Source organism: Erpetoichthys calabaricus, chromosome 4 (genome assembly GCF_900747795.2).
Source record: "Erpetoichthys calabaricus chromosome 4, fErpCal1.3, whole genome shotgun sequence".
NCBI lineage: Eukaryota > Metazoa > Chordata > Cladistia > Polypteriformes > Polypteridae > Erpetoichthys > Erpetoichthys calabaricus.
This window is the reverse complement of record NC_041397.2, coordinates 326,132,208-326,145,706: the sequence shown is the minus strand read 5'-3', so window position 1 is coordinate 326,145,706 and position 13,499 is coordinate 326,132,208. Positions and strand designations below refer to the sequence as shown.

Genomic DNA, 13,499 nt, shown 5'->3' with positions numbered 1-13,499 from the left:
GGCAATGATTGAACGTATAAAAAGGCGAAAGCAAGAATATTAAAACATCCAATTAATTAATGCATGATCTTCTAATGAACTATTTCTAAAGCTCTCTATATTTTGTTTTCTGCTCTTACTCATTGTTGTGTTACACTTGAAGCTGTAGATTATGTGCAATGCCATGCAGATATTTTATTATTATCTACAATTATTATCTATCTATTATTATCTAAATTATCTACGAAAGCCTTTATTCGCCGCGCCCAATTGAGGTTGCCCTTTTGAAGCTCGCCTTTTTGTGCGCACCCTTATTGAAGGATACCCAATACCACAGAGGCACCCTGTCATATGCTTTCTCCAGGCCCACAAGCACGCAATGCAACTCCTTCTGGCCTTCTCTAAACTTCTCCATCAACATCCTCAGAGCAAACATTGTATCTGTGGTGCTCTTCCTTGGCATGAAATCATACTGCTGAGCACTAATCATCACCTTCTTAACTGAGCTTCCACTACTCTTTTCCCATAACTTCATTCTGTGGCTCATCAATTTTATCCCCCTGTAGTTACTACATCCCCCTTATTCTTAAATATTGGCACCAGTACACTTCTCCATTCCTCATCATCCTCTCACTTTCCAAGATTCCATTAAACAATCTGGTTAAAAACTCCACTGCCATCTCACCCAAACACCTCCATGCTTCCACAGGTATGTCATCTGCACCAACAGCCTTTCCATTTTTCATCCTCTTCATAGCTGTCCTTACTTCCTCCTTGCTAATCCGTTGCACTTGCTGATTCACTATCTCAACATCATCCAACCTCTTCTCTCTCTTGTTCTCTTCATTCATCAGCCTCTCCAAGTACTCCTTCCATCTGCTCAACACACTCTCCTCACTTTTGAGTATGTTTCCATCTTTATCCTTTATCACCCTAACCTGCTGCACATCTTTCCCATTTCTGTCCCTCTGTCTCACTCACTGGTCCTTTTCTCCCTCCTTAGTGTCCAACTTCTCATACAACTCATCATACGCCTTTTCTTTAGCCTTCACCACCTCTCTCTTCACCTTGCGCCTTATCTCCTTGTACTCTTGTCTACTTTCTGCATCTCTCTGACTATCCCACTTCTTCTTCATCATCCTCTTCTTCTGTATAGTCTCCTGTATTTCCCCATTCCACCACCAGGTTTCTTTTTACTCCTTCCTCTGTCCAGATGTCACGCCAAGCACCCTTCTTGCTGTCACCATTACTACATCTGCTGTAGTTTCCCAACTGTCTGGTAATTCTTCACTGCCACCCAGTGCCTGTCTCACCTTCTCCCTAAACTCAACCTTACAGTCTTCCTTTTTGAACTTCCACCATTTGATTCTTGGCTCTGCCCTCACTCTGTTCCTCTTCTTGATCTCCAACGTCATCCTACAGACCACCATCCTATGCTGCTTAACTACACTTTCCCCTGCCACCACTTTGCAGTCTTCAGTCTCCTTCAGATTGACTCTTCTGCATAAGATGTAATCTACTTGTGTGCATCTTCCTCCACTCTTGTACATCACCCTATGTTCCTCTCTCTTCTTAAAATAAGTATTCACCACAGCCATGTCATCATTTTGGCAAAATCCACTATCATCTGCCCTTCTTCATTCCTCTCCTTGACACCATACCTACCCATCAACTCCTCGTCTCCTCTGTTTCCTTCGCCAACATGTCCATTGAAATTCCCTCCAATCACCACTTTCTATCCCGTGGGTACACTGTTCATCACTTCATCTAACTCACTCCAGAAATCTTCTTTCTCACCCATTGCACACCCAACTTGCAGTGCATATGCACTAATAACATTCATCATCACACCTCCAATTTCCAGCTTCATAATCATTACTCTGCCTGACACTCTTTTCGCCTCCAAAACACTCTTGACATACTGTTCCTTCAGAATAACTCCTACTCCATTTCTCCTTCCATCCACACCATTATAGAACAATTTGAATCCACCTCTGATCCACCTGGCCTTACTCCCCTTCCATTGAGTCTCTTGTACACACAATATATCAACCTTCCTTCTCTCCATCATATCTGCTAACTCTCTCCCCTTACCAGTCATACTGCCAACATTCAAAGTGCCTACCCTCAGTTCCATTCTCATTACCTTCCTCCTCTCCTCCTGCCTTCAGACATGTCTCCCCCCTTTTCTTCTCCTTCTTCTTCTTTGGCCAGCAGTAGCCCAATTTCCACCAGCACCCTGTTGGCTAACAGTACTGGTGGTGGTTGTTGTTAACCCGGGACTCGACCGATCCGGTATGGAAATTTGTATTGTTGTCCTCATTTTCATTTGCCAAAATTTTATACCGGATGCCCTTCCTGACGTAACCCTCCCCATTTATCTGGGCTTGGGACCAACACAAAGAAACACACTGGTTTGTGTATCCCCTGTGGCTGGGTTAAATTTCACACAAACATTAGGAAGTTTTTCTTTATACAGAGAACCATAAACACTATATATAAGCTACCTAGTAGTGTGTTAGATAGTAAGATTTTAGGGACTTTTAAAACTCAACTGACATTTTTTATAGAAGAATTAAGTGGATAGGAGTGGCGAGCTTTGTTGGGATGAATGGTCTGTTCTTATGTAGATTGTTCTAATGTGCTAATGTACTAATTTTAGAAGCATAAGAATAGGCAAAGCAGCTGATTTTAGAAATTAGGAATTGAACTCCACTGAAGTGTAGCTGAACAACTGGAGAAGTGAGTTATCAAAAAAAAAAAGAAGAATGGAGCAGTCAGACCAGGAATGCTTTGAGTCACAACTAAGACTTCAACAAGTTATCACTGCCTGGACATCAGAATTGCAGGATCATACAGAGTTGTATGGAGAAGAATGCCTGTGATGACCTGGTTGCCCACAGCTGCCATCATCTCAAACCCGGGTCACCGATAGTCATGAGAGTGAGGATGACTAGGGCAGTGAGGACATATAAGAACACGAATAGGTGAAAATCAGTGCAAAGTACATTTTATTTCAAGCAAAGTGCTTCAAATGAAAAGTGCAGTGCAGGTACTGTATCTTCTTAAATAATCCTTCATAAAAACAAGTGCTACATTCTTGTTAAAATTCATTAAAAAATAATCCAACAAACTGGTCAAAAAACCAAGGTTAAAAGCAAAGGCAGGATCTTTCCCTTAAAACTACCCACAAGTCTTTGTGCCTCCTTCCAAATCAAAAACGTCTCCTCTGCTCACCCATTGTGGCCTACTTAGATAGAGGAGACGTTGGTCAGCAACTTACACTGGCTTGTGTTCTTGACATCATCCCTTCGCGTCCACAAAGATCTCACAAACCCTGCTCCCTTCTCCCACTGCCATCCCTCACCATCCTGTGCCATCTCCTGAAGCAGATGGTTACTTGGTTGGTTGACCGCTTGCCTCCTCGATCTTGCAGCTCTTCTTTATCTTTTCTTTTCCCTTAACTTCTTTCTTTCTCCTTTTCTTTCTTGCAGAGTTGAACTCTGTCTAATGACTCAAGGAATGTCAATTATTGTGCTTTCACATGCAAACATGAACAGATAATTTCCTCTAATGTTTCTGGGGTTGCTCAGTTCTACATCAACAGAAACCTACAGCCACAAACACCGAGCACACTGTTTTCATTTTAAAAACCTACACTCTGCCACGGACCGCTGACGTACAGCACCACTTTGCCGCACTCCATTTTGCTTTCACTTATGCCATTATCCATTTTAATAGTGCTTGAATATTAACACTTATTAAATTTGCCTTCCCGCTGGCATGTTTGCTCTATTCTATCCCCGAGGGCTGTGAACCAAGTAACGTTCTCAGCTTGGCCAATCAGGGGTGCAAGAGAGAAGTTACAGTGACAGTCAAACCACGGTAAATTATGAAGGTAGTGGGCCGTAGTCCTGGGTGCAAGTGCATTGAAACTGTGAGCTGTACCTCCAGTAAGGATGGTGAGAGTAAGAACAGGTAACTGGGTCATGGAAAAGTCATCTATGAATTTGAGTAAAGGTGACTCATTTTTAAGTAGAGTTGTCCCCAAAAGCCTTTCCACAATAAAACAAAAGGTAAGAATAAATTAAAATATACAGAGATTGTGAGATAGAAATTGCCCTAAATTTACATTTTCTCTGAAATTTTCAGATATGAAGAAGAGGATAACCTCCCACGATAAAAGGGACTACTGAGGAGGTACTGAATGACTTGGAAATTATGGAGGGAGAAGTTCAGTTTAAATTAAATAGGCTAAAAATCTATCAAATCATCAGGACCAGATAATATTTATCATAGTTCTTGCCGAAGTTAGTGAGTACATATTTAAACCCTTAATTATTGTCTTTCTTTTTAATTACCTATCAAAGTCATTTATCAGTTAAACAGACAATCACAGAACAAGAGAGTCTTCGAATGCTTCATGGCCAGTTTATTACACCAGCCAGGAGCCACACATGAAAAGAGTCTGGAGTGACATTTGATATCACACAGAGGTGGCATCACAAGTTGTCATTATCTAGCAGACCTGAATGGAAGGATCAGGGGACCTCATGATTGACTACTCTGTAAGAAAGCATCAAATAAAGAACCTCATGCTATAGAGAGACAGTGGGATGACTTGAAAAGAGGAGTGACATGTGCCAATCTCATTTAGTCAAACACAAGACATGCCACTACATCTTGAATCATCTGCAGTGGCTTGGTAGCACATGTGAGTACGTCTGCCAGCAGAGAGTTGCAGTAGTAAAGATGAGAAGTGGTCTGGAGGAGCAAGAGCAGATGAGACTAGGAAAGAGAAACTGGTAGGAGAGAGTGAGCTGAGGTGACAACAGAAGGACACAGTGGGAGTAACTGCAATGGGAGAAGCAGGAAGAAGCTTGGAGAACTGAACTAAAATGTGGTCTGATGTGTGTAGTGGAGTAATAGTTTCATTTGTGGGGGTGCAGTTCAGTGAAGAACAAGTCCAGCAGTTTGTCAGTTTTGTTAGTTGGTGGTCTGTGGAGCTTTAACAGGTTGAAAGAATAAAGAAGAGTGAAGAGGTTACTAGCAGTTGGACTGTCCAAGTGGATGTTCTGGACAATAAGGACTAGAACTGGATTTTCATTATCTGGGATGGAGGAGAGAAGCACGTCCAACTAATTGATATTCCTTAGAAGTTTGGAGGATGTTTATGTTAATAGAGTAGGACACCGAGATTTCATGACACTTGAAGGTAGCGTTCAGGGCTAGCACCCAAGGATGTTAACCTCCTATTCTTGTTCGCTAGTATACCTGTCAGGTATAAGAGAAGTTGAAGCTGAGGGAAAGTGCTGTAAGTGCTGCCATATTTTCTGGATAAATCCATATCTCAACGTTAGTGCCACAACCTGGAGAACAATGGCAGAATAAAGTCTGCTTTATCAACTACAAACTGACAGTTCCACAGGCCAAGAAGAAGGGAGTCTCTGAAGGAGTGGCTTGAAGAAGCAGTTGAAGATTGTCGTTATTACACCCTCTCCTGTTGATGAGATAAGAAAAACATCTAGAATTAGTCACAAGAATGTCCTGTAAACACATGTTGAAGGACAGAAGATTACAGAGAAACAGTTCATCTTGTTAAATAAGAGGACCCATTGCCTTGTTCAGTGTCTTTGCTTGGTTGACTTGTGTAGGTTGACTTCTTCTGAATGAGGTGATGCTAAAAGTGGTGTCCTTCAGGGGTCAGTGCTGGAGTTAGTGCTCTTTATAATATACATAAAAAATCTGATATGACTATCATCAGTTAAATTTCACAATCGTTACATATTAGACGGAAGGGCAGATAATGGAGACTTAGTTGAATTATTACAGAAGCACTTAAAAAATACAGGAGTGGTGGGATTTGTAGACAATGTAAGTAAATGTAAAACATTATATGCTGTGAGTTGAAACGGCCTGTTTTTGTACATTGCTCACATGTCAAGAGCTCTGATGTTCTAATTATTCCTCTCTGTGTCCTACTATGGACTCTTTATGTCGGCAATGCCCTCAATATGCCCACTGTTTTACTCTGTGGATTTTCTCCTTTCTGAGGTTTCCTTCATGTGAATGACTAATGGCTTCCAAACAAACTGGATATGTGTCACTGGTCTGACCCTCATGTCCCATATATCCATCCATTATCCAACTCGCTATTTCCTAACTACAGGGTCTGCTGGAGCCAATCGTAGCCAACACAGGGCTCAAGGCAGGAAACAAACCCCGGGCAGGGTGCCAGTCCACCACAAGGCACACACCCACACACCAAACACACACTAGGGACAATTTAGAATCGCCAATGCACCTAACCTGCATGTCTTTGGACTGTGGGAGAAGACCGGAGCACCAGGATGAAACCGTCGTAGACACTGGGACAACATGCAAACTCCACGCAGGGAGGACCGGGGAAGTGAACCCAGGTCTCCTAACTGTGAGGCAGCAGTGATACCACTACACCACCGTGCCGCCCTATGTCCCATATATCTATCACTAATTCCTCAGATTAATACACATTAACAATTATGGAGCCCAGTTTTAAAAAGTTCAAACCTTCATATTTTAAAGGAAGTAAAGCTTCGTCCAGGATGACCCCCTCACTGCTGTGATTGACCCGTCTGTCTTTATTTCTTTTATTACAGGAATGAAGCTCTTAGAGGAGATTGACACCAGAAACGAGCCTCCTGCCCTTGACCCTCATATTAAAGGTAACTCCTTTCTTTTACACATCTGCTCAGCAGTTCCTCCAGTCCTGTGCTTATCAGGTTTCCTCATTTGTTCTCATTTTGACTTCTAGACCTCCATGAGACACACAGACAGGCTGTGTCTGAATCCACAAGAACTATGGGGGCTCAAGCTTCTCCTGGAGATCCACACACCACAGCTGTGGGCTTTGAGACTCGATACACAGAGTTGGTGGCCATTGAACAGGACACAATAAATCATAAGGAGACTGAACATGAACCTATGAAAACTGGGAGGATTCATGAAGAGCTCATGAAGAAAGGAGCAGCAGAGAAATGTGAACGAATCTGGATTGAGCAGCTGTTTAGGAAAAGTCCTGTAAGTGTAAATCCAATCAACATCATAGTGGTCAGTGGGATGGTGGGAATAGGGAAGACCACCATGATTCAGAAGATCATGTATGACTGGGCCAGAGGCACTCAGTACCAGAGGTTTGCATTTGTGTTCCTGTTTAAATTTAAAGAGCTTAACCTCCTAGACAATGAGAATGAGACACAAATGTCACTGACCAAAATGATTGAAAGGCACTATAAATATCTCAGTGATGATCCACTGAAAGACGTTCTGAAGAATCCTGAAGCTCTCCTGTTTATATTCGATGGACTGGAGGAATACAAACACAAACTGGACTTCACCCAGAGTCAGCTCTGCTCAAACCCAGACCTTGAGGTGCCTGTCCACATCCTGGTCACCAGTCTGGTCAGTCGGACATTACTGAAGGGCTGTTCAGTCCTGATAACAAGCAGACCAAGAGCCTTGGATAATGTGGACATAAAGAGAGCTGATCGAGTTGTAGAGATCCTGGGGTTCTTTCCTGATCAAAGGCTGTTGTACTGTAAGAAGTTCTTTGGTGACTCTGCTCTTGCTGCTCAGGCTTTTCGGTATGTCAAGAAGAACACCACCCTGTACTCAATGTGCTTCATCCCCTCATACTGCTGGATGATCTGCTCTGTGCTGAGGAGCCACTTCACAACACCTGAAAAAGCCAAAAGTGAAGCTCTGCAAGTAGGTCAGTGGCTCTGTGAGACTCAGAATAAGGAGTTAATTAGAAACACCATTGGAGAGGAATTAAAGATGAACTTTAGAAGCATGACTTTATCTGCTCTGGACTGTGCTGTGCTGGCCTCTGTCATCAGTTGCTGTGGAGAGCTTAAAGAACTTGACCTGTCACATACACCTCTGACCCCTGAATGCATCAAGAGACTGGAGCCGGGGCTCAGCTGCTGCAGCGTAGTTCGGTGAGTGATGCGACTTTGACGAGTTCAGTTTCATCTTTAATGTCACTTTATGTTAATGAGAGTCACTGAGGGTACTGAGCTCCACTGTCATAGGACCTTCTAATAAGTCCCACCCACTCAACAAGAAGTGAGGTCAACCACTAATGACATCATAATTATGCCATCTTATTCTCGATGATCCTTTACAACTCGTCTGAACCATCCTGACCTCACGCTGTCATATCTGTTTCACACTCTTACAGTCATTAAAGCCCCCTCATGCAGACAATGAGCCAGTACCACTGGTGTAGATCAGCAGATTACAAAGATGGATGAAAATTCTCATATTCTTACTGCATTAGTTAGTAATCAAACAATGATGTGAAACATTATATTGTGTGAATGTGACCATAGTGGCTGAGAATTAAATCTAAAATGTGATTACGAGTGCAGAAGAATGTTCACAATTTGCAGAATCCCAGAAAATTAATGAATCTCCAGTTCATTTTCACCATCAGCCGATAGGCTGTGGGCCAAAAAAATGGATGGCCAGGATGCTGGAGGTTTGATTTTTCACAATGATGTATTGATTACTCAGTTGAATTCATTTTTTTGCTTGTTACACTCACCACATGCCCAGGCCACCTCAGCTACCTCTTCTGGTGGTTCTGTTCAGAGTACCTTGTGTATTCCTAAAGTCCTCACCTTCTTCATGAGGTGGAGTTTAGCGGCTCAGTGCAAGACCCTGGTCTCAGCCCCTTGTCCTCCTAAACGTCTTCATTCATTCACTACTTCAGAGCTCATGACCACAGGTGAGGATCAGTTGGTGGGCTAATCACTAAATAATGAGCTTCATCTGAGGACTTAGCTCCTCTTCACCACCCCTGCCATCTTTTAGGGGCTTTATCATTCTGTTTGCTCCAGCCAGTGCACTCTATTCTGTGTTTGCACCCCAACTCGTTTCTATCTCTTGCTCTCTGTTGGTCATCACTGGTTCACCTGTTCCATATCCTGGTGTTACTGAAGCACTTTCTCCTGTTTTCACTTCACCTTGATCTCTGTTCATTGCTTCAGATTTAAATGCCAGTTTGTCGTCCATGTCTGATTCCCTAGTCACTGAACCTTTCACTTTGTCATCTGTTCTCCTTAAAGAGCTGTCAGGGCTCACTGGACATTCCTGGCATATCTCAGTTATCTTTCACCTCACTGTGCTTATATTTGTTTGTCTTATGCCCTGTCTGACCACTTTTAAAGCACTTCTTTGGAGACAAACACAACATAATCACACCCGTCTACTGATTTCAGGGTTACATTGAGTTCTTCATGTACTGTGTGTCATTTAATAGCACTGTCGTCTGTATAGGGCATCATGTTTCCAATCAGGAGATGTGCTCCTTAGCAAGATCATCATCATGTCCATTAGGACTTTGCCATCTCTGCGAAATTCATTTAATAACATTTTGTTTTTCAAAAATAGAAATACATTAGAAACAATGACTTGTTTAGCTGGAGTCGACAAAGATAACACTGTGACTAGCGAGCAGCTTATTAGGTGCCCACCGTGTACCAGGACAAGAACCAAAGCTTCATCATTCAAGAAAACCACAACTGTTTTATTCATTTGTGAGGCTAATCGTACATTCTTACAGCCCACTCTTTTTGACATCTCAAGTACACAGGCCTCAACAGAGACCATTGGGTCCATGACCACCTTTATTCTGCTTTTACTTGAAAGATTTTCAAAATTTCATGGGTGAATCTTGGGAGACATTCTTTAGGTGTGAGCAGCTGCATATGACTTGTACAATTTAGATCAGAAGAGAGCAAATATTATATCAAACAAATAGCCAATCCCAGACACGGCCATGACAGCCAAGAACAATCGACAGAGAGAGAAACAGGAGACACAGAGGTTAGATAGATAGATAGATAGATAGATAGATAGATAGATAGATAGATAGATAGATAGATAGATAGATAGATAGATAGATAGATAGATAGATAGATAGATAGATAGATAGATAGATAGATATTATTTTATTTTTAATATAAACTTTATTTTGCACAATAAACAGCAGACATGAACACATCAATACCAATATCAATGTCATTACTCCTCCACTACTCCCCAGTCCCCACACATTAAGTACACACGTCTGTATTTAGTATTCAGTACTCCAGGTAATCCTGTAAACATTTAACATTACAATTTCACACCCGCTCTTCTTTGTTATTCCAAATTGATTTTTCGTTGCCCCTCCTCAATAGAGCAGTTACCCCCCTTCACTCCCCACACTTTTTCAAATTTTTCAATATTACACATTGTTTTATAATACGTAAATTCCAGCTTAATTCTCGAAATTACATAAAATTTGAAAATAAACAGTACCTCATCTGGTAATGTACCACTCGGTTTATTATTACAGCTTTTTAAAATGACTAACTTTGCTTGCCCAAGTGAATAATTTAAAAGTTGAAATTTTGATTTTAATGTTTTGTTATATGTCATTCCCCAAATAAATCGCTGAACATCAAAAGAAACAGTACATTTTTCACATATTTTCTGAAAGTACATAAACAGAGTTTGCAGTCTCATCTATATCTATAAAGGAGAGTTGGGATCCGTGTGGCTGTGTTTGTGTGTTTGTGGAGGGACGGAGAGTTAAGGTGGGTGTTGGAGTCACGTGATCATCTCCCCTCCCATTCACCTCATTTCACTCCGAGCTGAGCTCTGCAGCTGACGTGGTCTTGCCGTCCTTTCTCCTTTACTGTTTACTGTTTAGCAGGCGCGGTGCTTACTGAATAGTATTTTTTCCTTTAGTGTTTCTACTTAGTGTTTCTTAGTGTTTAGTAGACGCGGTGTGCCGGTGTTCCCGGCGGTGTTGAGGTTTAGTGTTACTTTCTACTTCGTTTTTGTACTTTAGTGTTTAATAATAAATAATAATAATTCATTACATTTATAAAGCGCTTTTCTCAGTACTCAAAGCGCTAAAATAGTGCGTGATACTTAGCTGATAGCAGTGTAGAAGCAGCACAGCACAACGGCGCCGGTAGGACAGGCGGGTGTGGTAGCGTAGGTGAGCGGCGATAGCAAGCAGCAGAAAGCACAGCAGGAGGAGGTAGCCGGATTTGGAGGTTCCAATACACAGCCATAAACAGTAACGCTTGGTAATTTCAGGCGTGATCGCCCCGGAGCCATAAGCCGTAAACCAGGTTAGTATGAACATCAGATCAATTCCCGGTCATAAGGTACTGTAAGATGAAACGGGAGCAGATCAGCATAGAGAATATAATCACGGAGACAGATCATCCCGAGGTGCTAGATCGCCAGGTACAAAGAAATGTTCGTAGGTCTCGTCCCGTGATCCACAGACTCAGCTGTTCCCAGTAAAGTGGAGTCCATAAAATCTGTAAATATTAAGCCAAATCCATGCAATTCGAGTCAGCTGTATCCACGAACTATACGTATAATAAACGAAATAAAACAAGCGTAAGAAAGTGCAGAATTGAGCAGAATTTTGCGAAAAGTGTTGTTAACAGGGAGGAGCGGCAACAACAAGCGTGCTCCAGCGTCCCCTCACCTGCTACAATAAAGCAGTTATAATAAAGAAGTTTAGTAGACTTTTACTTTATCTCATTTAGTGTTCTTCACGGGGGTGTTGCTGTTTTTTAGTGTTAGTGTCTACTTAGTGTTTGTGTTTAGTGTTAGGGAAGAAGTGATCTTACCACTGTCAGATTTTGCAATGAATGAGTTGGTAAATAATGATTATTTATCAATAGATCACATGAGCAAATTCAACGAAATTACAATTTCCCAGCCTCAAGAGGTTTTGCTAATGTGGACTCCTGACATACCTATAATGCCCATTCCACAAAATGCAAAACATATTCAAATATTACCTTCTGCAGCTACTGAACGAGCGACTCACTGGGTGTCTACCTATTATGATGGTGCTGTAATTCATGTCTATGACAGTTTAAACGCTGATAAAAAATTCAACCTCACCGAAGAGCAGCTTCGTTTCCTTCATGCTTTGTTTCCTTACAAACCTCCCATAGTTTATGAAGACGCACAGCAACAATTAAATCATACAGATTCTGGTATATTCTCAATTGCATTTGCTGTGTGTATTCCTTTAGGTATTGACCCATGTGATCAAGTTTTTACTATTTCTTCAATGTGAAATCACTTACAAATAATTTTTGTTACTCGACAATTGCTTCCATTCCCTGTCGAAAGTAGCCGACGGGCGACACCAGTTACAAGTATTCAGTGCGTTCAAAGACCTGTACGAAGTACGGCCACTGACACAGTCACTCATAAAAGGGGAGATGACTCGGTGCAGGAAATGGGGATTGAAAGTACCTTGGAAGACATGCAATCAACGAGGCGATTAAACGGATCTCAAGAGACGTCTTCTAGGTTGGAAAACAAGCGCTTGGCTGCCAAAACCATATAAATACATATATATATATATACATACATACACACACATATATCTATACTAATAAAAGGCAAAGCCCTCACTGACTCACTGACTGACTGACTGACTGACTCACTCACTCATCACTAATTCTCCAACTTCCCGTGTAGGTAGAAGTCTGAAATTTGGCAGGCTCATTCCTTACAGCTTACTTACAAAAGTTAGGCAGGTTTTATTTCGAAATTCTACGCGTAATGGTCATAACTGGAACCTGTTTGACTGACTCACTCATCACTAATTCTCCAACTTCCCGTGTAGGTAGAAGTCTGAAATTTGGCAGGCTCATTCCTTACAGCTTACTTACAAAAGTTAGGCAGTTTTTATTTCGAAATTCTACGCGTAATGGTCATAACTGGAACCTGTTTGACTGACTCATTCATCACTAATTCTCCAACTTCCCGTGTAGGTAGAAGGCTGAAATTTGGCAGGCTCATTCCTTACAGCTTACTTACAAAAGTTAGGCAGGTTTCATTTCGAAATTCTACGTGTAATGGTCATAACTGGAACCTGTTTTTTGTCCATATACTCTAATGGAGGAGGCGGAGTCACGTATCGCGTCATCACGTATTACGCCTCCTACGTAATCACGTGAACTGAAAACGAGGAAGAGATTTACAGCACAAGTCAAACGCGGGAACGAAGGTAAATAACGTTAATTGTTGACTGTCTTTTAATACTGTGTAAGCATACATATTAACACATGTGCAATTAAACGTGTGCATTTACGGGGTGATTTCTCAGGCTTAAAAGCCCACCTTTTATCAAACGCGGGAACAAAGGTAACTGACGTTGTTCACTGTCTTTTAATACTGTGTAACCATACATATTAACACATGTGCAATTAAACGTGTGCATTTACGGGGTGATTTCTCAGGCTTAAAAGCTCGCCTTTTACTAAAAAGGTAAATGCAAAACTATTTTCAATCAGTTTATTGAAGCGCTCCCGTTAAGGATTGCAATAACATATTCGCGAGATAAAAGAACGAAGTAGGGGGAAATGGAGGAACAGCCGCAAACAGCGAAGAGCAAAAAATTAATGAAACAATTGAGAACGGAGCGAGTTAAGCATACAAGCATG

The 13,499-nt window shown here is 41.6% G+C and overlaps 2 protein-coding genes and 1 long non-coding RNA gene across 3 annotated transcripts in view; 2 read left to right on the top strand and 1 right to left on the bottom strand.

Annotated features, from left to right (window-relative positions):
- The window catches only part of LOC114643553 (protein NLRC5-like), a 5,922,889-nt gene that overhangs the window by 4,232,617 nt on the left and 1,676,773 nt on the right, over positions 1-13,499 (bottom strand). The gene's annotated exons all lie outside the window — the stretch shown is intronic.
- Positions 1-13,499, top strand: part of LOC127527384 (uncharacterized) — a 902,058-nt gene that overhangs the window by 612,162 nt on the left and 276,397 nt on the right. The gene's annotated exons all lie outside the window — the stretch shown is intronic.
- Positions 1-13,499, top strand: part of LOC114641927 (NACHT, LRR and PYD domains-containing protein 3-like) — a 117,410-nt gene that overhangs the window by 61,450 nt on the left and 42,461 nt on the right. The window contains exons 4-5 of the mRNA XM_051925838.1: positions 6,618-6,683; positions 6,773-7,958. Of these exons, the coding sequence (XP_051781798.1) occupies positions 6,618-6,683; positions 6,773-7,958 (1,252 nt within the window). The remainder of the gene's footprint in view (positions 1-6,617; positions 6,684-6,772; positions 7,959-13,499) is intronic.